This window comes from Notolepis coatsorum, assembly GCF_963971535.1.
Source record: "Notolepis coatsorum genome assembly, chromosome: 3".
Taxonomy (NCBI): Eukaryota; Metazoa; Chordata; class Actinopteri; order Aulopiformes; family Paralepididae; genus Notolepis; species Notolepis coatsorum.
The window spans coordinates 88,900,428-88,926,089 of record NC_140167.1 but is presented as its reverse complement, the minus strand read 5'-3'; the positions used below and the strand labels follow the sequence as shown (position 1 = coordinate 88,926,089).

The following is a 25,662-nucleotide window of genomic DNA, read 5'->3' as shown; positions in this document are numbered from 1 at the left end:
TGTAGTAATATGTTGGGGATTATAATGTGTTGGGGATTTCTCCCCAACAATGACGAGTGTGTCTATATTTTTCCGTTTACATTCTTCAAATGTCACACACACACACACACACACACACACACACACACACACACACACACACACACACACACACACACACACACACACACACACACACACACACACACACACACTTTTAATCACGTGTTGATGTAAACTTAAAATCTTGAATGGCATCCATGACATTTAGTAGCCTACAAATGTACTTTTCCAAGCAAGTTTATTTTTTGTGGGGTGAGGAGGGGGGTGAAGGAGGGGTGAGGAGGGGGGTGAAGGAGGGGTGAGGAGGGGGTGAGGAGGGGGGTGAAGGAGGGGTGAGGAGGGGGGTGAAGCCTAGCCTGCCGTGAGCAGCACAGACGGATACAGTTACCTATTTACAGAAGCCAAGCTAGAGTCTCCTTTCTGTTGGAATGCCAGCAATGGCTCCAAATATACGGTGCGCCTGTGTAGACAGACTGTTTATTGATGTTCACAGCTATAAAGGCGCTGCTGCTGTGGCAAAGGCCAACACTCACTTTCACAGATAGATGATTGTTGCACAGGGGACTGGATGAGGTGTGAGGACTGGATGAGGGGGGATGACTGGATGAGGGGGGAGGACTGGATGAGGGGGGAGGACTGGATGATGGGGGAGGGGGGGAGGACTGGATGAGGTGTGAGGACTGGATGAGGGGGGATGACTGGATGAGGGGGGAGGACTGGATGAGGGGGGAGGACTGGATGAGGGGGAGGGGGGGAGGACTGGATGAGGGGGGAGGACTGGATGAGGGGGGAGGACTGGATGAGGGGCGAGGACTGGATGAGGGGGGAGGACTGGATGAGGGGGAGGACTGGATGAGGGGGGAGGACTGGATGAGGGGGGAGGACTGGATGAGGGGGGATGCCTGGATGAGGGGGGAGGACTGGATGAGGGGCGAGGACTGGATGAGGGGTGAGGACTGGATGAGGGCCGAGGGGGAGGACTGGATGAGGGGGTAGGACTGGATGAGGGGGGAGGACTGGATGAGGGGGGAGGACTGGATGAGGGGGGAGGACTGGACTGGATGAGGGGCGAGGACTGGATGAGGGGCGAGGACTGGATGAGGGCCGAGGGGGAGGACTGGATGAGGGGGGAGGGGGAGGACTGGATGAGGGGGGAGGACTGGATGAGGGGGGAGGGGGAGGACTGGATGAGGGGGGAGGGGGAGGACTGGATGAGGGGTCGAGGACTGGATGAGGGGGAGGGGGGGAGGACTGGATGAGGGGGGAGGACTGGATGAGGGGGGAGGACTGGATGAGGGGGAGGGGGGGGGGACTGGATGAGGGGGGAGGACTGGATGAGGGGCGAGGACTGGATGAGGGGGGAGGACTGGATGAGGGGGAGGACTGGATGAGGGGGGAGGACTGGATGAGGGGGGAGGACTGGATGAGGGGGGATGCCTGGATGAGGGGGGAGGACTGGATGAGGGGCGAGGACTGGATGAGGGGTGAGGACTGGATGAGGGCCGAGGGGGAGGACTGGATGAGGGGGGAGGACTGGATGAGGGGGGAGGACTGGATGAGGGGGGAGGACTGGATGAGGGGCGAGGACTGGATGAGGGCCGAGGGGGAGGACTGGATGAGGGGGGAGGGGGAGGACTGGATGAGGGGGGAGGGGGAGGACTGGATGAGGGGGGAGGACTGGATGAGGGGCGAGGACTGGATGAGGGCCGAGGGGGAGGACTGGATGAGGGGGGAGGGGGAGGACTGGATGAGGGGGGAGGACTGGATGAGGGGTGAGGACTGGATGAGGGGTGAGGACTGGATGAGGGGCGAGGACTGGATGAGGGGTGAGGGCTGGATGAGGGGTGAGGGCTGGATGAGGGGCGAGGGCTGGATGAGGGGTGAGGGCTGGATGAGGGGTGAGGGCTGGATGAGGGGTGAGGGCTGGATGAGGGGTGAGGGCTGGATGAGGGGCGAGGGCTGGATGAGGGGTGAGGGCTGGATGAGGGGTGAGGCCCCCGTGTGGCTTTGCAGTTTTGTCTAATGTACGCTGTCCTTGACTTTTCCCCCTCTTCCCTCCTATCATTGCAGATCGAGGCGTATGTTGTGGTGAGTGACGGCTGGGAGGCGGGACCACCCAGGGTGGGACGGACCAGGTTTAGTTTCCAGCCTGCTTGGAGATTACAGGGCTTGTGTCAGGGCAGCTCACCTTGATAACAGGGTTCCCCTCAGAGAAGCACAGGGATAAACAACATGAAAGGAGGCTTCTCTTCTCTTCTCTTCTCTTCTCTTCTCTTCTCTTCTCTTCTCTTCTCTTCTCTTCTCTTCTCTTCTCTTCTCTTCTCTTCTCTTCTGTCCCTCAAGCTTTCTCTCTCTCCCTCTCTCTTCTCTCTCTCTTCTCTCTGCCCCCTCTCTCTTCTCTCTCTCCCTCTCTCTTCTCTCTGCCCTCTCTCTTTTCTCTCTCCTTCTCTCTTCTCTCTCTCCTTCTCTCTTCTCTCTGCCCTCTCTCTCTCTTTTCTCTCTCCCTCTCTCTTCTCTCTGCCCCCTCTCTCTTTTCTCTCTCCTTCTCTCTTCTCCCCCTTTTTCTCTTCTTTCTGCCCCCTCTCTCTTCTCTCTCTCCCTCTCTTCTCTCTGCCCCTCTCTCTTTTCTCTCTCCTTCTCTCTTCTCTCTCTCCTTCTCTCTTCTCTCTGCCCTCTCTCTCTTTTCTCTCTCCTTCTCTCTTCTCTCTCTCCTTCTCCCTTCTCTCTGCCCTCTCTCTCTTTTCTCTCTCCCTCTCTTTTCTCCCCCTCTCTTCTCTCTGCCCCCTCTCTCTTTTCTCTCTCCCTCTCTTCTCTCTGCTCCCTCTCTCTTCTTCTCTCTCCTTCTCTCTTCTCTCTGCCCCCTCTCCCTTTTCTCTCTCCCTCTCTTCTCTCTGCCCCCTCTCTCTTTTCTCTCTCCCTCTCTTCTCTCTGCCCCTCTCTCTTTTCTCTCTCCCTCTCTTTTCTCTCTCCTTCTCCTCTCTCTCCTTCTCTCTTCTCTCTGCCCCCTCTCTCGCTCATCGCCGCCATGCGCTTACTGTCTCTCTTATCACACCCCGAGTTTCTTTAAGGCAAATTACATGCTAGGTCCTCTTGGGAAACCGTCCATGACGTATGTTTGTTACTCAGTGTGTTCATCTGTGGAAAAATTGTAAAAGTATTCTCGATGCTGTGGTGGTCAGACAGCTGGTATGAGGGTCAGGTTTAGTGGCAGAAACTATCAAATTATAAAACACCGGCCAACCCAGCACTCTCATTCTATTAAAACAATTAGGATTTGACATTTAAATTAGAAATGTGTAGGGCTGTCCTGAGTACCATTTTCTGTTTTAGTAAAAACAAATTACATTCTCATGAGTAAAGGTCCTCGTCTAAGAAGAACCGTTTTTTCAAAATGAATGTTGTATTATTATCTTTGGAAAAACAAAACAAAACAAAAAAACACCAAACGCAAAGAAAACGAAACATTAACATCTTGATTTTGGCATCGATTACCATGTCAACGATTGAAGCTTTAATGCATGCGGGTCAGCCCTAGAAATGTTAACAGTATCTGATGCGATACTATGGTTATTTAGGATCCCAGAGGATCCAGGATGATCCAGTGGAAAGCCCTCAAATCTCTCTGCTGTGGTGAGACACGTCTTCTACGATACATGATCATCACTGTTCATTGTATAGAGTCATATTTTACTGTGTTGTCGAGTAAACCATATTTACCTTTACCTTCACGTGATACTAGCTGACAGCTGCGTGTGTTCCTCTCCTCAGGGGTCGTCAACATGAGCTTCCCTCTGTCAGACCAGCCTGTGTTTGGAGAGTGGTTTATATTTGTTGACATGCAGGGACACACCTACAACAAGTCCTTTGAAGTGCAGAAGTACGGTAAGGAGCTATAACCTTGCATGGCAGCTGGCTTCACAAGATCACATGAGGATCCCATCTTGTCGGGCTTCAAGTTAATGCATTATGTGTCCGAAACCACAGTCGTTTGGAACAATCAGCTTCCTTTGAGGAACTACTGGCAGCTTTGGGCAAAGATACTCTCCCCAAGTATAGCGTGTGTCCTATTTCAAACAGTTTCAAAGAATGACATCCCAGATGGTGCTGTGCAACTGGCGGTCTGGCCCGTCAGGTTAGTAAGGGTACATAGAAGGTAGTTGAGATTGAAGGGCCATGTTTGTCATGGCTTTTTATAACGAGTGAGCCTACATGCACGAGGCTATTTCTATGTTATTTGGGATACATACTCAAGTGTTCCATCGTTGAGTTGGTACCTATGAACAGAAACAACATTATCTTCTTCATGATAGCTGGGATAAGCTCATATCCTCCTGACTGAAAAAAAATACATATGATACTGTATTGTACGTTATATTATATATTACATTATATAATCATATTATAATTAATTTGTATATTATATTAAACTATATTTACACTATATACTATTATATTATGGTACTATATTATATTGTATATATCATGTACTATATATCTCATATTACATTATATATGTGTTGTATACACTATTATATACTATATACTATTATATATACTATTATATACTGCAGGTATACTATACTGTAATGTGTACTGTAATCTGTACTATATGTATGTACTGTAAATAATGTGTACTATATGTATGTACCATGTAAATGTAAAATGTTTTAATAAAAACGAAACGTAAGTCTTCAGAGGTAGAGCCCGACAAGCCTAGTGTTTATCCCGAGCCCTTTTCGGACAATTGGACAATGCTCCAATAGCAGCTGGTAAAACTTTGCAGATTCATGGAATGACCATTGTTATGTGTCCAAAACCCGAAATAAAAAAGAACTGAACTGAACTGAACTATGCAAAACCTAATATGAGGCATATAAACACCTTAACAATACTATTGATATTAATGGCATATTATCAATAACTGTCATCAATATTAGAAGAACTAATACTTAAATTTACTCGTGTATACAGAGATATTTGTGAGTGGTTGCAATTAGAAACTGGCCCCGGTAAATGTCAAACCCCCCCCCCCCACCCACCCACCCAACCCCGCCAATGTACAGTTTCTTCCTCTTCGGATGTATATTTATTTATGATATCTTTTTCTTACACAGTACCGTATATTTGTATGTCTTGACGAATTGAAAAATGGAGGACCCTTATGTAAACAAGACGAAAGTCTTTTTCTGGTCTCCATCCTCTTAGAAGTTGTTAGTATTGAGCTGTACTGTATTGTACCCATTCTGCAATCTAGTAATGAAGTTTTCAATCAATCAATCAATCAATTGGCATATGAAGACGCATGATAAACGACTAAGACCGGCATATTATATCTGAAATACTATGTACATGTCAGCATGTGACAATAGCATTCTTTTTTTGATCAAATATTTTATACATATAACAAGACATACCATAACACAATAATAAATATTGTAAAGAATAATGTAAGGAATAAATCAAATTAAATACATATAGTAATAATGATCATCAACAATAACATTTGAGGTCTTGTGTATGTATGTGATAAATAAACCTCTTGAATCCTGAGGTCACAAGACAAAGAACAGGACAAGTTTAAATAAAATAATTAATATATAATTATAAAAATAATTAACCATCAACAATAGCATTCTATTGTTCTCCCCACAGTCATGCCGAGGTTTGAGCTGGTGATCGACCCTCCGCGCTACATCCCAGACCTGAACTCCTGTGAACAGGCCACCGTCAGAGCCAGGTAAGCCAAGAGCCTGAGACCCGAGCCAAAATATCAGAGGGATTTTCTTTTGGACACTTATGTCGTGTTTGCAAGGAAACCTGAGTCCAGATTCCAATGAATATCTGAGAGAACGTATAAGCGTGCTGATTACACCCTGATCCATCTAATGCTTTGGTCTCTCACTGCTCTCCAGGTACACCTTTGGGAAGCCTGTGATCGGGAAACTGACGGTGAACATGACGGTGAACGGAGTGGGCTACTACCGACACGAGGTGGGGCATCCTGTGGTCAAAACCATGGAGGTGAGTTCAGCCAACCCCTGTTCAATATGGATTACTGGACTGTTGTATGTGTATGAAGGAGGGACTTCTTGAAGTGTCATTTTAACGTCCATTTACAAAGAAAAGTTATACGATATAGATAATGTTGATATTCTGAAGGGATGATCTGAGCTCAGTTTCTATTTCAAGTAGTGATGCACCGATGTGAAAATTGTGGCCGATACCGATAACCGATATTAATATTTCTGTTCTGGCCGATACCGATATTTACCGATGTCGATATCTCTGTATAGAAAACACTTTTTTATGATAATCAAATAAAGAGCTATTTTCCAAAACGCATTTTCTTTTTACTTTTGTAACTTATTTTCAGAAATGACTGATATTTTGAAACAATTTAAGGCCAAAACATGTAAAAAAAATAATGATTATTTTTATTTGTAATATTTTTTTTATATTATCGGCCCATATAGGCCCTATCTTGATATCGGGTCGATACCGATGTGTAAAAATACGGCCATATCGGCCGATATTATATCGGCGGCCGATATATCGTGCATCACTAATTTCAAGTACGAATCGGTAAGATGGATCCGAGGAACCCGATCAGGGATCCTGGACCAGCGTGTTGAGAGTGTTTCTGAATTAGTGGCTCTTCTGCTGTTGTCAGATCAAAGGCTCTGCGACCTTCAGCCTGTGTGTCAGAGACATGATGCCTCCCGACGTGGCTGATCACTTCCGGGGCGTGGTGAGCCTGTGGGCGTCGGTGACCAGCGCGGACGGGGGCCGGCAGACCACGTTCGATGACTCCACGCCCGTCCACAAGCAGCTCATCGACATCAAGTATTCCAAGGACACCCGCAAACAGTTCAAGCCCGGTCTGCCCTACAAGGGGAAGGTGAGACGTGACAACACCAGTTTGGTTGAGGAACATCAGTTGACTGAAAACCCCACATACGTAGTAGATAGTGGGGTGGGGTGTCTTCTTTTTTATTTTAATTTTCAAACCTTTATTTAAACTCGAAAGGCAACTGAGGTTTGTCATGTCACGTGTACATACAGAGTTAAGCAAAAAAAAAGGCATATCAAATCAAACAGCATATAAAAACAATAAGACAAGTAAGGATAACAATCAATTAAAACATGTACAACTTGACTGACAAAGGTTGGAGATCAAGGTTTTAAACTCTGCAAGGGGAGAATCTCAAGCTGGACTGTTGGAGTTCATTCCATGAGCTAGAGGGGCATCATAGTAAAATGCAGATTCACCCTGTTCAGAGCAAACTCAGGGGACCTTAAGGACCAGCCAGTCACTAGAAGGGGTTCCATAGGTACCAACATTCCATTCCAATAAAGATGTAGTATAAGAAGGTAGCTTAACAATAAATATGTAGTATAAGGAGGTAGCTTACCAATAAAGGTCTAGTATAAGGAGGTAGCTTACCAATAATGGTCTAGTATAAGGAGGTAGCTTACCAATAATGATGTAGTATAAGGAGGTAGCTTACCAATAATGATCTAGTATAAGGAGGTAGCTTACCAATAATGATGTAGTATAAGGAGTAGCTTACCAATATTGATCTAGTATATTAAGGAGGTAGCTTGCCAATAATGATGTAGTATAAGGAGGTAACTTACCAATAATGATGTAGTATAAGGAGGTAGCTTGCCAATAATGATGTAGTATAAGGAGGTAGCTTACCAATAATGATGTAGTATAAGGAGGTAGCTTACCAATAATGATGTAGTATAAGGAGGTAGCTTACCAATAATGATGTAGTATAAGGAGGTAGCCTACCAATAATTATGTAGTATAAGGAGGTAACTTACCAATAATGATGTAGTATAAGGAGGTAGCTTACCAATTATGATATAGTATAAGGAGGTAGCTTACCAATAATGATGTAGTATAAGGAGGTAGCTTACCAATAATGATGTAGTATAAGGAGGTAGCTTACCAATAATGATGTAGTATAAGGAGGTAGCTTGCCAATATTGATCTAGTATATTAAGGAGGTAGCTTGCCAATAATGATGTAGTATAAGGAGGTAGCTTACCAATAATGATGTAGTATAAAGAGGTAGCTTACCAATAATGATGTAGTATAAGGAGGTAGCTTACCAATAATGATGTAGTATAAGGAGGTAGCTTACCAATAATGATGTAGTATAAGGAGGTAGCTTACCAATAATGATGTAGTATAAGGAGGTAGCTTACCAATAATGATGTAGTATAAGGAGGTAGCTTACCAATAATGATGTAGTATAAGAAGGTAGCTTAACAATAAATATGTAGTATAAGGAGGTAGCTTACCAATAAAGGTCTAGTATAAGGAGGTAGCTTACCAATAATGGTCTAGTATAAGGAGGTAGCTTACCAATAATGATGTAGTATAAGGAGGTAGCTTACCAATAATGATCTAGTATAAGGAGGTAGCTTACCAATAATGATGTAGTATAAGGAGTAGCTTACCAATATTGATCTAGTATATTAAGGAGGTAGCTTGCCAATAATGATGTAGTATAAGGAGGTAACTTACCAATAATGATGTAGTATAAGGAGGTAGCTTGCCAATAATGATGTAGTATAAGGAGGTAGCTTACCAATAATGATGTAGTATAAGGAGGTAGCTTACCAATAATGATGTAGTATAAGGAGGTAGCTTACCAATAATGATGTAGTATAAGGAGGTAGCTTACCAATAATGATGTAGTATAAGGAGGTAGCCTACCAATAATGATGTAGTATAAGGAGGTAACTTACCAATAATGATGTAGTATAAGGAGGTAGCTTACCAATTATGATATAGTATAAGGAGGTAGCTTACCAATAATGATGTAGTATAAGGAGGTAGCTTACCAATAATGATGTAGTATAAGGAGGTAGCTTACCAATAATGATGTAGTATAAGGAGGTAGCTTGCCAATATTGATCTAGTATATTAAGGAGGTAGCTTGCCAATAATGATGTAGTATAAGGAGGTAGCTTACCAATAATGATGTAGTATAAAGAGGTAGCTTACCAATAATGATGTAGTATAAGGAGGTAGCTTACCAATAATGATGTAGTATAAGGAGGTAGCTTACCAATAATGATGTAGTATAAGGAGGTAGCTTACCAATAATGATGTAGTATAAGGAGGTAGCTTACCAATAATGATGTAGTATAAGGAGGTAGCTTACCAATAATGATGTAGTATAAGGAGGTAGCTTACCAATAATGATGTAGTATAAGGAGGTAGCTTACCAATAATGATGTAGTATAAGGAGGTAGCTTACCAATAATGATGTAGTATAAGGAGGTAGCTTGTTTCTCCCACTGCGCTCCCATCTTTCCCTTCTCTCCACCTCGACCCCCCCAGATCGAGGTGACCTACCCAGACGGGAGCCCGGCCGACGGGGTGCGGGTGCGCGTCAAGGCGGAGCTGACCCCCAAGGACAACGTCTACACCAGTGAACTGACCTCCAGGGACGGCCAGGCCACCTTCGAGATCCCCTCCATCCCCACCGCCGCCCAGTACGTCTGGCTAGAGGTCAGAGGTCAACCCTGTTCCCTGTCAACCCTGTTCCTACTGTCAACCCTGTTCCTACTGTCAACCCTGTTCCTACTGTCAACCCTGTTCCTACTGTCAACCCTGTTCCTACTGTCAACCCTGTCCCCTGTCAACCATGTTCCCACTGTCGCACAACCTTATTGTTTTTGTCGTCACGGTCTGGACGAAGAATGCTCTTAAGACATGGTACATTGTCCGAGAAAGTTGGAAGGACGGCGAGCAGGTTCTTATAGTGCTGTGCTTTGTGATATAGATCCTGCCAGAAATATGAAAATAGGGGTGGCGGCGTAAGGGGGTGGGGGGGGGGGGGGGGGGGGGGGGGAGGGGGGTGGAGGAAGAGAGAGAGAGTGATTGGCGGATGGACACAGAGGATTTAGCACTGTATGCAAGTCTCTGCTCTCATTTTAGGCTTTTAAACAGGTAATAGTGAAGCATGGTATGAAGGATTGTATGACGTCAGATGAGTCCCTGGCCCTGAGTAACTCTGTCTCCTGTGTTGTGCTGTGCTGCTACAGACCAAGGTGACGTCCATCGACGGCAAGCCGGCTGGAGACCAGTACCTGCCCAGCTACCTCTCCATCAGCAGCTGGTACTCTCCCAGCAAGTGCCACATCCAGATCCAAAGTCCCAGTTCCCCATTCAAGGTAAACGCCCAAAGTAAAGTCCCCAGCTTTGAAATGACTCCTGTTGTTCTGGGTTCAAAGCTCCCCCAGTCCCTTTCCAAAATGGTATCTAATGCTTTTGTAATATTTTGATATTCTTATCATAGATGATTTGATGGATTATTTTATTTCATTTAAATTTGTAACCTGTTGGGTGGCTACGTGGTGCAGTGGGCAAGGCGCTCACCACGAATACTGGAGACGCTGGGTTCGCCTGTTCGAGCCCAGCGCTCCACATTGCTTTCAGTTTAGCTGGTCGTCCGTACTAATACACATTGGCAGTATTAGGGGGTGGGAATCTGATGGGTGGGGATCGGGCGTTGTGGACAGCGACTCCTACAGGTCGGTTGGTGCGCCTGCACAGTAGAATCAGGAAGCGACGGGGGCGGGGCCCCTCCAAAGCCCAGACCCCTGACGCTGAAAGATCGCGCCGCGCAGGTGGAAAGCTGCGACTGCTGTTACCTCGAGTATCTGAGGGGACTCGTGCTATGTATGACTTAGTCCACATTGCAGCCGGCTTGTGGGAGGCAAGAGACAGTGTTCGAGACAGGGGAGGGTTGAATTGGATGATACGAAATTGGGATGGGAGAAAAATAGAAAATGGGAGAAAACGTGGATAAAAAAAAGAAAACATTTTGAACCTGTTCAGAGCAAACTCAGGGGACCTTAAGGACCAGCCAGTCACTAGAACGCGTTCCATAGGATCCAACATTCCATTCCAATAACGATGTAGTATAGGGCTGACCTCGACTAGTCGAATAGTCGACTAATCGATCGAAAGGAGCCTTTTTCGACTATACAAATCCTTAGTCAGGGACAGGCCTAATGTAGTATAAGGAGGTAGCTTACCAATAAGGGCCTTAACATTTTACAAATATTGTTATATATATTATTGACATTGTATACGTGTGTGTGTGTGTGTGTGTGTGTGTGTGTGTGTGTGTGTGTGTGTGTGTGTGTGTGTGTGTGTGTGTGTGTGTGTGTGTGTGTGTGTGTGTGTGTGTGTGTGTGTGTGTGTGTGCGTGCGTGCGTGCGTGCGTGCGTGCGTGCGTGCGTGTGTGTGTGTAGATTGGTCAGGACGCGGAGGTCGCTCTTAAGTCCACCTGCCCGTGTAACTTCACCCTGCATTATGAGGTAGCGTCCAGGGGGAACATCGTCCAGTCGGGCCAGCAGTCAGCCAACCTCACGGCTTCCCACCGAGGGAAGAGGGCGGCGGTCACCTTCGACAAGAACATCCACAGCCAGCCTCCCTCTGACTCTGGTCAGTACATCCACACTACCAGCCTGCCTCCCTCTGACTCTGGTCAGTACATCCACACTACCAGCCTGCCTCCCTCTGGTCAGTACATCCACACTACCAGCCTGCCTCCCTCTGGTCAGTACATCCACACTACCAGCCTCCGTCTCCCTCTGGTCAGTACATCCACACTACCAGCCTGCCTCCCTCTGGTCAGTACATCCACACTACCAGCCTGCCTCCCTCTGGTCAGTACATCCACACTACCAGCCTGCCTCCCTCTGACTCTGGTCAGTACATCCACACTACCAGCCTGCCTCCCTCTGGTCAGTACATCCACACTACCAGCCTGCCTCCCTCTGGTCAGTACATCCACACTACCAGCCTGCCTCCCTCTGGTCAGTACATCCACACTACCAGCCTGTCTCCCTCTGGTCAGTACATCCACACTACCAGCCTGCCTCCCTCTGGTCAGTACATCCACACTACCAGCCTGCCTCCCTCTGGTCAGTACATCCACACTACCAGCCTCCCTCTCCCTCTGGTCAGTACATCCACACTACCAGCCTGGCTCCCTCTGACTCCGGTCAGTACATCCACACTACCAGCCTGCCTCCCTCTGGTCAGTACATCCACACTACCAGCCTGGCTCCCTCTGACTCCGGTCAGTACAGATCAAGCCTCTGTTTCTCATGAACACTCCATTACAGGTGTCAGATTACAATGGGATATCCATCAAATAACAAATGCAATGCCTTGTAAATAACAATGTAGAAGAAATTGCATCTGACGGCAGCAGACCTTAAGAACTACTAGGAATGTCTGATCACTAAGCGTGTCTGCCTCTTACCGTCTAAACGGCATGGACTACAGTTAGGTATCCAGTTAGGATACATATTTATTGTAACGTATACGTAATATAACTGATAGGGCTACATACTGTCACTGTATTCAACTTTGAAATGACAGGGGTGCCATGATGGCGCACCACCACGTACCTGCGCCGCAGTGCAACGCGGACGTCCCGGGTTCGACTCCCGGACCCGGAGACCTTTGCCGCATGTCTTCCCCCAAGTCTTCTCCCAACCTTCCCCTCTGTCGGGCCTGTCCGAAATAAAGCAGTAAAATGACAAAAAAACAAATTAAAAATGAAAAAATAAACTTTGAAATGATAGATGCTTTTCATGGTGAGAATGTCACAGCTGATCACCTTCCTGGATTCTTTTCTGTTGGCCAGGCTCCTCCCCCCAGGCTGAGATGGACAGCTGTGTGTCCTACCTGCGCTTCCCTGTCTCCCACGCTATGGCACCCCTGAGCCGCCTGCTGGTGTACTACGTGAGGGAGAACGGCGAGGGTGTTACAGACAGCCTGCAGATCCCTGTCCAGCCCAGCTTCGAGAACCAGGTGGGCCTTTAAAGATATACAAACTGTGTTGGGGCAGCTGGGTAGCGTAGAGGTCTAAGCACTCGCCTACCACCGGCGCAGAGACTCTGATCCAGCTGTCAGCGGTACCACCGGCTCGGTCAGTCGTCCCTACGAACACAATTGTCAGTGTTTGCGGGTGGGAAGCCGGTGGGGGTATGAGTCCTGGTCGTTGCAAACAGCAACTCCTACTGGTCGGTCGGGGGGGCACCTGTTCAGCAGGGAGGGGATCTGGGGGGAGATAGCGTGAACCTCCGCATGCGTTACACTCTCCCAGTGAAACTCCTCGCTGTCAGGTGAAAAGAACTGAAGCAGCTGGCGACTCCACATGTATCGGAGGAGGCATGTGATAGTCTACACACCCTCCCCAGACTGACAGTAGGGCAATGCGCGCAGCGACCAGGTAGGGAATTGGCATAACGACTAAATTGGGATGGGAGATAAAGATAGAAAGAAAAAAAAAGATAAATAGAATGGCTGACCTTCTTCAGAACCGTCACTCGACACAGGATGGCTTCACGATGATATAAGTGTGATTCAGTATCCACTAGCAACATGCCAGAAACTGATCAGAAATGTATGACTTTAGAACTAATTATGATTGAAACTCACAACATACCTGTAGAAAAAGAATGACCACTTGATTCTCGTTAGTCCCTCTCAACTCAGGTCTTTCTCCTTCCTTGCAGCAATGGCACCCGAAAGGCACCTAGAAGTTTTAGCTACAATCCCAGTTTACATCTCCTCAGTCAGCTAATTGTTAGCTAGCTTCTGGGTGACGTAGTGTTTATCTCTATGGACATAAAACTGTATGTCATCATTCTCTTTCTGTCTATTAATATGGGATAGACATTATGTTTTGAATTTCACCTATTCAAATTAAGAACATTCTGAGTGTAGAGGGGCTAGGGACATTATAATGTACCTATAATGACACAATTATGTCTAATACATTGCTCCAGCAATTTATGAGTTAATACTATTTGTTACTCAGCTTTGGTTCAATACCAAACCATTTTGACCACAAACTTTTGACATCTGGAGATTTTGGAAATAATAGGCAATCATTTTCCAGTTAACACTTTGAGCGCCAGCCGTGTTTTCCTTTTTACCGGCTGGAATGCCACCATCCACTCCCAATGTTAACGTTAATATCGCCTAAATTATGGCTATGTGTCTAATCTGCCCGTCGCTTATCAAAGAATCATTTTCCAGTCAACATTGTCAAGGCAGATTGTTTTTGTATCGCTTCATTTCCGTTTGATAGCATTTTGAAAATCACCCGTTTTCGGGAAAAAAACAACCCATGCCTATGATAATCGCCTTTTACTGGAATATTCCAGAACGTTGTCATTTGTCGGCCTATTTATGAATCGTTTTCAAATAAACGCTAGATGATCGATAGTATATGTGTGCGCACGCACGCTCGTGCCGTGCGCTGATAATCGCTGCTCTTATTTCCTCATGGCTTTTACAGTCAAAACAGCCATATCACATATCACATAAAATATATATCCATGAAAACTAGTCTGATTATCCTAACACTGATAATATAGATTCCTTACCTGAGGTAAGATGGTATCCAAATGGTTTATTCCAATTTCCGATCGCCATTCGAAAAAAATCGATAATTGTATTGATCCATCGTGTGTACAGTATAACCCATATTCGCCGTGGCTCAGAGGCTCCAGAATGAACTCTGGTAGACCCCGGCTGCATCAGTGAGAAGTAAAATGTGGAGTCAGAAATCCGTTCTCCCATTCACTTTCATTGAGTCCATTCCAAAAGGGTGATTTACCATCTGGGAGACGATAGGGGGCGCTTTTTTCACATCTGAGCGCCGGCGGTCCCTGGATCTCCAACGGTAGGCTCGCGTGATGCAATATGATTTCAGATCGCTAATAAAAAAAAAAAAAAAACAACAGTCGGGGGGTAAACTCGAGAAAAGCCGCGAGTGGCATACAAAGTGTTAAGATTAGGGATCGGATGATGAGCAGTTTTTTTCTGAAATCGTTCCCATATTATGAATGCTGCAAGGCAGGCCATACATCATCTGAATGGTGTCAGCCTGTAGTTTATGGTTGTACAGTTGCATGTGATAATCCTAGTGGTCACAAAAGGTCCTTTTATCCAGTGAGGTCAAGTACAAATTCAAAGGGCTACTATGGAGACTCTTGTCAAAAATAGAGCTATCTCTGTCAATCATAGAGCTGACTCTTGTCAACCATAGAGCTATCTCTGTCAATCATAGAGCTGACTCTTGTCAACCATAGAGCTATCTCTGTCAACCATAGAGCTATCTCTGTCAATCATAGAGCTGACTCTTGTCAACCATAGAGCTATCTCTGTCAACCATAGAGCTGACTATTGTCAACCATAGAGCTATCTCTGTCAACCATAGAGCTATCTCTGTCAACCATAGAGCTGACTATTGTCAACCATAGAGCTATCTCTGTCAACCATAGAGCTGACTATTGTCAACCATAGAGCTATCTCTGTCAATCATAGAGCTGACTATTGTCAACCATAGGGCTAACTCTGTCAACCATAGAGCTATCTCTGTCAACCATAGGGCTGACTATTGTCAACCATAGAGCTATCTCTGTCAACCATAGAGCTATCTCTGTCAATCATAGAGCTATCTCTGTCAATCATAGAGCTGACTATTGTCAACCATAGAGCTATCTCTGTCAACCATAGAGCTATCTCTGTCAATCATAGAGCTATCTCTGTCAACCATAGAGCTAACTCTGTCAACCATAGAGCTAACTCTGTCAACCATAGAGCTAACTCTGTCAACCATAGAGCTGACTCTGTCAACCATAGAGCTAACTCTGTCAAACATAGGGCTAACTCTGTCAACCATAGGGCTAACTCTGTCCACCATAGGGCTAACTCTGTCCACCATAGGGCTAACTCTGTCCACCATAGAGTAGCTAACTCTGTCAACCATAGGGCTAACTCTGTCAACCATAGGGCTAACTGTCAACCATAGGGCTAACTCTGTCAAACATAGGGCTAACTCTGTCAATCATAGAGCTAACTCTGTCAAACATAGGGTTAACTCTGTCAAACATAGAGCTAACTCTGTCAAACATAGAGCTAACTCTGTCAAACATAGGGTTAACTCTGTCAATCATAGAGCTAACTCTGTCAAACATAGGGTTAACTCTGTCAAACATAGGGCTAACTGTCAACCATAGGGCTAACTCTGTCCACCATAGGGCTAACTCTGTCAACCATAGGGCTAACTGTCAACCATAGGGCTAACTCTGTCAACCATAGGGCTAACTCTGTCAAACATAGGGTTAACTCTGTCAAACATAGAGCTAACTCTGTCAAACATAGAGCTAACTCTGTCCACCATAGAGTAGCTAACTCTGTCAACCATAGGGCTAACTGTCAACCATAGGGCTAACTCTGTCCACCATAGGGCTAACTCTGTCAAACATAGGGCTAACTCTGTCAATCATAGAGCTAACTCTGTCAAACATAGGGTTAACTCTGTCAAACATAGAGCTAACTCTGTCAAACATAGAGCTAACTCTGTCAAACATAGGGTTAACTCTGTCAATCATAGAGCTAACTCTGTCAAACATAGGGTTAACTCTGTCAAACATAGGGCTAACTGTCAACCATAGGGCTAACTCTGTCCACCATAGGGCTAACTCTGTCAACCATAGGGCTAACTGTCAACCATAGGGCTAACTCTGTCAACCATAGGGCTAACTCTGTCAAACATAGGGTTAACTCTGTCAAACATAGAGCTAACTCTGTCAAACATAGAGCTAACTCTGTCAAACATAGGGTTAACTCTGTCAATCATAGAGCTAACTCTGTCAAACATAGGGTTAACTCTGTCAAACATAGGGCTAACTGTCAACCATAGGGCTAACTCTGTCAACCATAGGGCTAACTCTGTCCACCATAGGGCTAACTCTGTCAACCATAGGGCTAACTGTCAACCATAGGGCTAACTCTGTCAACCATAGGGCTAACTCTGTCAAACATAGGGCTAACTCTGTCAACCATAGGGTTAACTCTGTCAACCATAGGGTTAACTCTGTCAACCATAGGGCTAACTCTGTCCACCATAGGGCTAACTCTGTCTACCATAGAGCTAACTCTGTCCACCATAGAGCTAACTCTGTCAACCATAGGGCTAACTCTGTCAACCATAGGGCTAACTCTGTCAACCATAGGGCTAACTCTGTCCACCATAGGGCTAACTGTCAACCATAGGGCTAACTCTGTCAACCATAGGACTAACTCTGTCAACCATAGGGCTAACTCTGTCAAACATAGGGATAACTCTGTCAACCATAGGGCTAACTCTGTCTACCATAGAGCTAACTCTGTCCACCATAGGGCTAACTCTGTCAACCATAGGGCTAACTCTGTCCACCATAGGGCTAACTCTGTCAACCATAGGGCTAACTCTGTCAACCATAGAGTAGCTAACTCTGTCAAACATAGGGTTAACTCTGTCAAACATAGGGCTAACTCTGTCCACCATAGAGTAGCTAACTAACTCTGTCCACAGAGCTAGCATTAACTGTCTGTAAACAAACAGCTGTGTTGGCCTGAGATAGCTCCCTAGTTCCTGCCTGCATTAGGCGAGTTAACTCCCACAAGTATTTACAGCTCCCTGGTATGCCATTACAGCAGACTGTGTGTGTGTGTGTGTGTGTGTGTGTGTGTGTGTGTGTGTGTGTGTGTGTGTGTGTGTGTGTGTGTGTGTGTGTGTGTGTGTGTGTGTGTGTGTGTGTGTGTGTGTGTGTGTGTGTGTGTGTGTGTGTGTGTGTGTGTGTGTGTGTGTGTGTGTGTGTGTGTGTGTGTGTGTGTGTGTGTGTGTGTGTGTGTGTGTGTGTGTGTGTGTGTGTGTGAGTGTGTGTTGTGCGTGCGTGCGTGCGTGCGTGTGTGTGTGCGTGCGTGCCGTGCACGCGATGGGGGAGGGGGGGGGGCTCTGTGTGGACATGAAGAGACAGAGGCTGTGGGGAGATGAGTGGGGTCGTGACAGGAGAGGATGACGGGTTACGGAGTGGTGAAAGGAAGACAGCGGAACTGATTAATAGGGCTACTTTGTGCCTGTGCCGTGTGCACTGATGAAAACGGCTTTAGATGTGTGAAAGTGTATGGCTGACTCTCACCCTCCCTCCCTCTCTCTAGAACTTCCTTCATAGCCTGTAGTTTTCCACTCCATTTCCCCCTGGTTGCTCTGTCTTCATCTAACTATACAGGATTGATGCTTTTGAAGTTCCACAAACAACACGGTTTTTAGTCAGTAAGCCATTAATGAACTGACTTGAGACTATACTACAGACACTATTGTGTTGAAAACCAACCTGTGGAAAAACCCTATCCGCTGCTTGCACCACGTGATTTGGTCTGAAGGACCTTGTCAAGAGTCAACGGACATCCAGAGTCTGAACGTGGCCTGCTGGGTAGAGAAACTAGACTGGAAACATCATGTAGGTTCTGTCAGAGTTCCTCTGGGGGGGATGCTGCACTGGTTCCATCAGGCTGTGGTGAATAGAGGCTGTGGTCATCCTGCTATCTGTAACTATGTGGGTTGGATTTGAGTGGGTAGGCTATTGGAAATGGCATGTTTCCTTTTTTTAATATATATAACTAAATTGTAATTCATAGCCTACTGTGAATTTCTTCAGACCTGGTAGAGCCTCAGATTCTACCATTTAATAGCACCAAAAACAAACAAATAAACATATATTTTGGCCTAAAGAATAGTACACAGGGTTCGCACAAGGTCCTTGAAGTGCTTAAAGCTTGATTGTTGACAAAAAAAAGTCAAGGCCTGGAATTCCTTGAAAACCGCTAATTTTTTAAACAAGGTGTTCAAATCAACCATTCGCATTGAACGTTTTGTTCATCTATGATAACATTTTTATTAATCAAGAAATAAATTTTTTTTAATTTAAAGTGTAACTAATTGTTTTAAGCCATACATATTGGATCAGATTTTTTCTCTATAAAAAACAGCATTTAAAAGTGAATTGGATCCTTTTAAATGCCCTTTTAAAATGAAAAGTAGTGCTGGGAAAAGTACTTGAAAGTCCTTGAATTAAATTTTTGCAATGTCTGTGGGGAACCCTGAGTACATTGTGTCGTACTGTATGCTCATCATAATGTACAGTGTGTATTCCACGATGCATTTAGTTTTGCTTGTTTCCTAGGTGAGCGTCAGTCTGTCCACCAACGAGTCGATGCCAGGGGACCCACTGATCATGCGTGTCCGGGGGGAGAAGGGGTCCTGCGTCTGCGTGGCCACTGTGGACAAGAGTCTCTATCTCCTTAAGCCCGACTTCCAGCTCAGTCCAGACAAGGTATTTCCTTGTGGTGTTTTACTCGCAAATCTGTCCCCACTTTCCACGTCCCTCCAGCCTCTCTCAGTGTTATCTCTTCATGTGAACTGCTTAACAAACTCACCATATAAACCTTTGGAAGTTTGCATCTATAACCCTTTCACTACCACACTACAGAAGGTTAACCCTTTACTTAACGGTTAACCGTCTGTCGTGTGGTAGTGAAAGGGTTAACCTTCTGTAGTGTGTGGCAGTGAAAGGGTTAAGCAAAGAAAAGCGCTAATAGAATCACACAGCATATAAACAATATAAACAACAATAAGACAAGTAAGGATAACAATCAATTAAAACATGTACAACTTGATAAGTGGTCTTGACAAAGGTTGGAGATGGTGGTTTTGAACTCCGTTCAGGAGACGACGTCCAGCCGTACGTCTAGCGTCTGTGTGTCTCTGTGTCGCCCTCCGCTGGTCACCGCAGGTGTTTAAAGAGCTGGCGGAGTTCGACGTGTCCGACGCCTTCGGCGTTCCCAAGGACGACGGACACTTCTGGTGGCCCGGGCTGTCGTCACGGAGACGGAGGCGGTCCTCTGTGTTCCCGTGGCACTGGGACATCACTAAGGACGCGCGCTTCGCTTTCACGGTGAGAAAGAACACAACCCTCACTTGTACGTTTTAGGGTGACGGTGGAGGACATTTTGGACAAATGTTTGTGTGTGTGTGTGTGCGTGTGCGTGTGTGTGTGTGTGTGTGTGTGTGTGTGTGTGTGTGTGTGTGTGTGTGCGTGTGTGTGTGTGTGCGTGTGTGTGTGTGTGTGTGTGTGTGCTACAGGAAACAGGCCTGGTGGTGATGACAGACATGGTGAGTCTGAACCACCGGCAGAGTGGAGGGATGTTCACTGACGAAGCCGTCCCTGCCTTCCAGCCGCACACCTCCACCTTAGTGGCTGCCATGCACTCACGCAACGTGCCCAGGTACATGACACACTTTAATACTTTATTTGGTTCCACAAATTATATTACATAAACAGGGAATCAAATGTATCGGGGCCAAGCAGCACTGAACATTTAAGGGTACACATAGCACCTCCTTCTCCACGTGGCTAAGTTGATAGGTTGAGTTGATGGTTGAGTTGATGGTTTGAGTTGATGGTTGAGTTGATGGTTGAGTTGATGGTTGAGTTGATGAGCTGAGTTGATGGTTGAGTTGATGGTTGAGTTGATGGTTGAGTTGATGAGCTGAGTTGATGGTTGAGTTGATGGGTTGAGTTGATGGGTTGAGTTGATGGTTGAGTTGATGGTTGAGTTGATGGTTGAGTTGATGGTTGAGTTGATGGTTGAGTTGATGGGTTGAGTTGATGGTTGAGTTGATGGTTGAGTTGATGGTTGAGTTGATGGTTGAGTTGATGGTTGAGTTGATGGGTTGAGTTGATGAGCTGAGTTGATGGTTGAGTTGATGGTTGAGTTGATGGGTTGAATGATGGTTGAGTTGATGGGTTGAGTTGATGGTTGAGTTGATGGTTGAGTTGATGAGCTGAGTTGATGGTTGAGTTGATGGTTGAGTTGATGGGTTGAGTTGATGGTTGAGTTGATGGTTGAGTTGATGGTTGAGTTGATGGGTTGAATGATGGTTGAGTTGATGGGTTGAGTTGATGGTTGAGTTGATGGTTGAGTTGATGGTTGAGTTGATGGTTGAGTTGATGGGTTGAATGATGGTTGAGTTGATGGGTTGAGTTGATGGTTGAGTTGATGGGTTGAGTTGATGGTTGAGTTGATGGTTGAGTTGATGGTTGAGTTGATGGTTGAGTTGATGGGTTGAGTTGAGTTGATGGTTGAGTTGATGGTTGAGTTGATGGGTTGAATGATGGTTGAGTTGATGGTTGAGTTGATGGGTTGAGTTGATGGTTGAGTTGATGGGTTGAGTTGATGGTTGAGTTGATGGGTTGAGTTGATGGTTGAGTTGATGGTTGAGTTGATGGTTGAGTTGATGGTTGAGTTGATGGGTTGAATGATGGTTGAGTTGATGGGTTGAGTTGATGGTTGAGTTGATGGTTGAGTTGATGGTTGAGTTGATGGTTGAGTTGATGGTTGAGTTGATGGGTTGAATGATGGTTGAGTTGATGGTTGAGTTGATGAGCTGAGTTGATGGTTGAGTTGATGGGTTGAGTTGATGGTTGAGTTGATGGGTTGGGTTGTTGTTTCAGGCCTTCCTTCCTTCATGCCACACATAGCTTTCACTTTAGACATTAAACACATGGCGTGACTTCAGAGCTTGTCGGCGAGGATGACCCAACAATACATTTTCCAGTTACGCCTTTATTGTGAGCAGAGCCACAGCCGAACACCTTTATTGATGTCAGCTTGTGTTTTGGTTGCAGAGCGGAGAAACGGAGACGGACGTTCTTCCCAGAGACGTGGGTGTGGCACTGCCTTAATGTCAGGTATTCAGATCTCTTCATAATGTGTGTGTGTGTGTGTATTTACGTTTGCATGTGCACGGACGAGTATGAGTGTGTCTGTATTTGTGTATATTCATGTCGGTGTGTGTCTGTATTTGTGTATATTCATGTCGGTGTGGGTCTGGGTGTGTCTGTATTTGTGTATATTCATGTCGGTGTGGGTCTGGGTGTGTCTGTATTTGTGTATATTCATGTCGGTGTGGGTCTGTGTGTGTCTGTATTTGTGTATATTCATGTCGGTGTGGGTCTGTGTGTGTCTGTATTTGTGTATATTCATGTCGGTGTGGGTCTGGGTGGGTCTGGGTGGGCTCTCATATCTCTGGGTGGGTGGAGGTCACTTAGATCGAATTTGGTTCTGCTCAAGATTTAAAAGTAGAGAGGAATGGAGTAGAGGGAGGAGGAGAGGAGAAGAGGAGAGAGGAGAGGAGAAGAGTAGAGGGAGGAGGAGAGGAGAAGAGTAGAGAGGAGAGGAGAAGAGTAGAGGGAGGAGGAGAGGAGAAGAGTAGAGAGGAGAGGAGAGGAGAAGAGTAGAGGGAGGAGGAGAGGAGAAGAGTAGAGAGGAGAGGAGAGGAGAGCAGGGAAAGAGAGTAGAGGGGAATTGAAGACAGGATGAGAGGAGAGGAGAGAACTACTACTACTAGATTGGGCAAAGCTGGAGACAAGAAAAGACATGAGGGAAGAGGTGAGAGAGAGGAGGATGGAGGAGAGAGAGAGATAGAGAGAGAGAGAGAGGAGGACGGAGGTGAGCGAGAGAGTTAGTGGAGGAGAGGAGAGAGAGAGAGTGTGGAGGACGGAGGTGAGAGAGAGAGAGAGAGAGAGAGTGGAGGACGGAGGTGAGAGAGAGAGAGAGAGAGAGCGAGAGAGAGAGAGAGAGAGAGAGAGAGAGAGAGAGAGAGAGGAGGACGGAGGTGAGCGAGAGAGTTAGTGGAGGAGAGGAGAGAGAGAGAGTGTGGAGGACGGAGGTGAGAGAGAGAGAGAGAGAGTGGAGGACGGAGGTGAGAGAGAGAGAGAGAGAGAGAGAGAGAGAGAGAGAGAGAGAGAGAGAGAGAGAGAGAGTGGAGGATGGAGGTGAGAGAGAGAGAGAGAGAGAGAGAGAGAGAGAGAGAGAGAGAGAGAGAGAGAGAGAGAGAGAGAGAGAGGAGGACGGAGGTGAGAGAGAGAGAGAGAGAGGACGGAGGTGAGAGAGAGAGAGAGTGGTGAGAGAGAGAGAGAGAGAGAGAGAGAGAGAGAGAGAGAGAGAGAGAGAGAGAGAGAGAGAGAGAGAGAGAAAGAGAGAGAGGTGAGAGAGAGAGGGAGGAGGAGGAGGTGAGAGTCTGTAATGTATGTGAGAAATGGGATCTCTCACTCTACTCCAGTGTCCAGCACTTCCTGCCGGGTGTGAATGTGCCTCATTTAAACGGGGCTATCTTGGAACAGCCCGTCACTTTCTCAACAGCTCCCTCTATTCATTTCCAGCCAGTATAAATGAACTGGCCATAGATTTCCATATGCTTGATTCCTTTGGGCAGGACTTTAGGACTTTGCCTAATTTCCCATGCAGTCCAAGGCTTTGATTTCCCTCATTGAATGTGTTAAAGTGGACTCTGGGCAACTCTGATCAAAAGGAAGGGCGTTCATGCAGTTTCTCGTTTTATTATCCCGTGTGAAAGCTGGCCAAGACCAACATTAAACATGGGTTGCCAATAACGACGTCGGCTTGCTTCGTTCACAGAACAGTTTGGGTCAACACCTGCCTGTTTTCACACCCATCCATTATGGAGGGTTATTGGTGCAGGTGCTGGTTACAGACGCCGGTGTTGATGCAGGTGTTTGCCACATCAAACTAATCCGCTGTGTTTTTTTTTATTAATCCCTTCCTTGTTGTCTGTGCCCGTTTCCTTCTCATTGTTTGTTTTGTGTGAGAAGAGTGCAGAGTTGGTCTTTAGCGCTCCCCACTCACAGACTCACGTGTGCGCTCGTATTTTTCTGGCTGCAGCGCGGAAACCGGCGAGGCGGAGCTGAGACTCGACGTGCCCGACTCCATCACCACCTGGGTGACAGAAGCCATCGGCCTGTCGGAGGAGAAGGGCATGGGTTTGGCCAAGAGGACGGAGCTGCGGACCTTCAAGTCCTTCTTCGTGGACTTCACTCTGCCCTACAGCGTGATCCGAGGGGAGCAGACCAAAGTCCCTCTCACCGTCTACAACTACATGACGACCTGTGCGGAGGTGAGCGGGAGAACGCAAAGTAATGTGAGAGGCGGTGGTTATCGTTTATTTTCACAACAGCCCCCAATAGCTGGCTATAACTATAAAACCAAACAAAAAGGGTTTGGTAAATGAAGATAAACTAACAATTAAGTGCGGTCAGAAACTGTATGGTACAGTACCACTCTACCTGAGTACCTATGCAAACGTGGGGAAAAAGGGGAGTAGACCAGGTAGGGCTCCATATTGGATTCCATTATGACATATACTAATACACATAACACATTTAATAAACCCAAAGCACAAAGAAGATAATAAACTACACAAAGATACAATTTATGAGCATAAGAATTTGGCTCCTACAGTTGTGTATGACAGTTGTCCATAGGTGACATGTGCTCTTCCCACAAAATGGCTTGGTGGTCTAACAGATAACACACAGACAACGGTAGCCAATAGTTGTCTTTCCAAATGACGTGATTCAGTTGGTTAGTCAAACATGTACCAAATCAAATCAAATCAAATCTAATTTATTTGTAAGGCCCGACAACAACACACGTTAATATCCCCATGGGCCGGACACGTCTTCTTTTAAACAAGTCAAGAAGAAACATCACAATAAATCAAGAACAAAACACCATGAAGTCCAAAACATTTCAAATAAATTAAATAAATTAATGCAACACTCCCCACGCGAAGGTAAGGAAAACTAACTAAAAACCTAGCAATGGGGAAAAAAGCACCACAGGCAATGTGGAGGGGAGAAACCCTGTGCTGAAACACAGAAGTAGAAATCCCCTCACATTCTTTTTTTTTATCCACTTTTTCTCCTGTTTTTCTGTGATTTTCTCCCATCCAAATTTTAGTCGTTATGCCAATTCCCCCCTCCCCTTCCTGGTCGTTGCTCGCATGCCAGCAGCATCTTTTCACCTGCCAGCGCGCCGGACTCTTATTGGTGAAGTGTAACACGTGGGAGGCTCACACTACCTTCAACATATCCCTTCTTTGCTGTGCAGGCGCCCTGACCGACCTGTAGGAGTCACTGTTTACAACGACCAGAATACCACCCCACCGGCTTCCCTCCCGCTGACTCTGCCAATTGAGCCAGTATGACGGCCGGCCAAGCCGGAGGCAACGCTGACAGCCGGATTTGATACCGGTGTCTCTTGCGTTGGTGACGAGCGCTTAGACCGCTGTGCCACCCAGCCGCCCTATCCCCTCACATTCTAATGTGTTAACATAGGAGCAGCCGTGGCCAGCTGGGGCCTGAGGACAGAGTAGGGTGGAGACCAAGGGGACAGAGTAGGGTGGAGAGACCAAGGGGACAGAGTAGGGTGGAGACCAAGGGGACAGAGTAGGGTGGAGACCAAGGGGACAGAGTAGGGTGGAGACCAAGGGGACAGAGTAGGGTGGAGACCAAGGGGACAGAGTAGGGTGGAGAGACCAAGGGGACAGAGTAGGGTGGAGACCAAGGGGACAGAGTAGGGTGGAGACCAAGGGGACAGAGTAGGGTGGAGACCAAGGCGACAGAGTAGGGTGGAGACCAAGGGGACAGAGTAGGGTGGAGACCAAGGGGACAGAGTAGGGTGGAGACCAAGGGGACAGAGTAGGGTGGAGACCAAGGCGACAGAGTAGGGTGGAGAGACCAAGGGGACAGAGTAGGGTGGAGACCAAGGGGACAGAGTAGGGTGGAGACCAAGGGGACAGAGTAGGGTGGAGACCAAGGGGACAGAGTAGGGTGGAGACCAAGGGGACAGAGTAGGGTGGAGAGACCAAGGGG

At 46.4% G+C, this 25,662-nt stretch overlaps 1 protein-coding gene across 2 annotated transcripts in view; it reads left to right on the top strand.

Moving 5' to 3' along the window:
* The window catches only part of cpamd8 (C3 and PZP like alpha-2-macroglobulin domain containing 8), a 130,646-nt gene that overhangs the window by 12,460 nt on the left and 92,524 nt on the right, over positions 1-25,662 (top strand). For both annotated transcript variants that reach the window (XM_084311559.1, XM_084311558.1), the window contains exons 6-20: positions 2,113-2,130; positions 3,618-3,672; positions 3,811-3,924; positions 5,695-5,779; positions 5,955-6,063; positions 6,713-6,940; positions 9,404-9,574; positions 10,111-10,239; positions 11,326-11,518; positions 12,732-12,898; positions 19,111-19,260; positions 19,720-19,881; positions 20,070-20,212; positions 21,616-21,678; positions 23,672-23,903. In XM_084311559.1, coding sequence (XP_084167685.1) covers positions 2,113-2,130; positions 3,618-3,672; positions 3,811-3,924; positions 5,695-5,779; positions 5,955-6,063; positions 6,713-6,940; positions 9,404-9,574; positions 10,111-10,239; positions 11,326-11,518; positions 12,732-12,898; positions 19,111-19,260; positions 19,720-19,881; positions 20,070-20,212; positions 21,616-21,678; positions 23,672-23,903 — 2,019 coding nt within the window. The remainder of the gene's footprint in view (positions 1-2,112; positions 2,131-3,617; positions 3,673-3,810; positions 3,925-5,694; positions 5,780-5,954; positions 6,064-6,712; positions 6,941-9,403; positions 9,575-10,110; positions 10,240-11,325; positions 11,519-12,731; positions 12,899-19,110; positions 19,261-19,719; positions 19,882-20,069; positions 20,213-21,615; positions 21,679-23,671; positions 23,904-25,662) is intronic.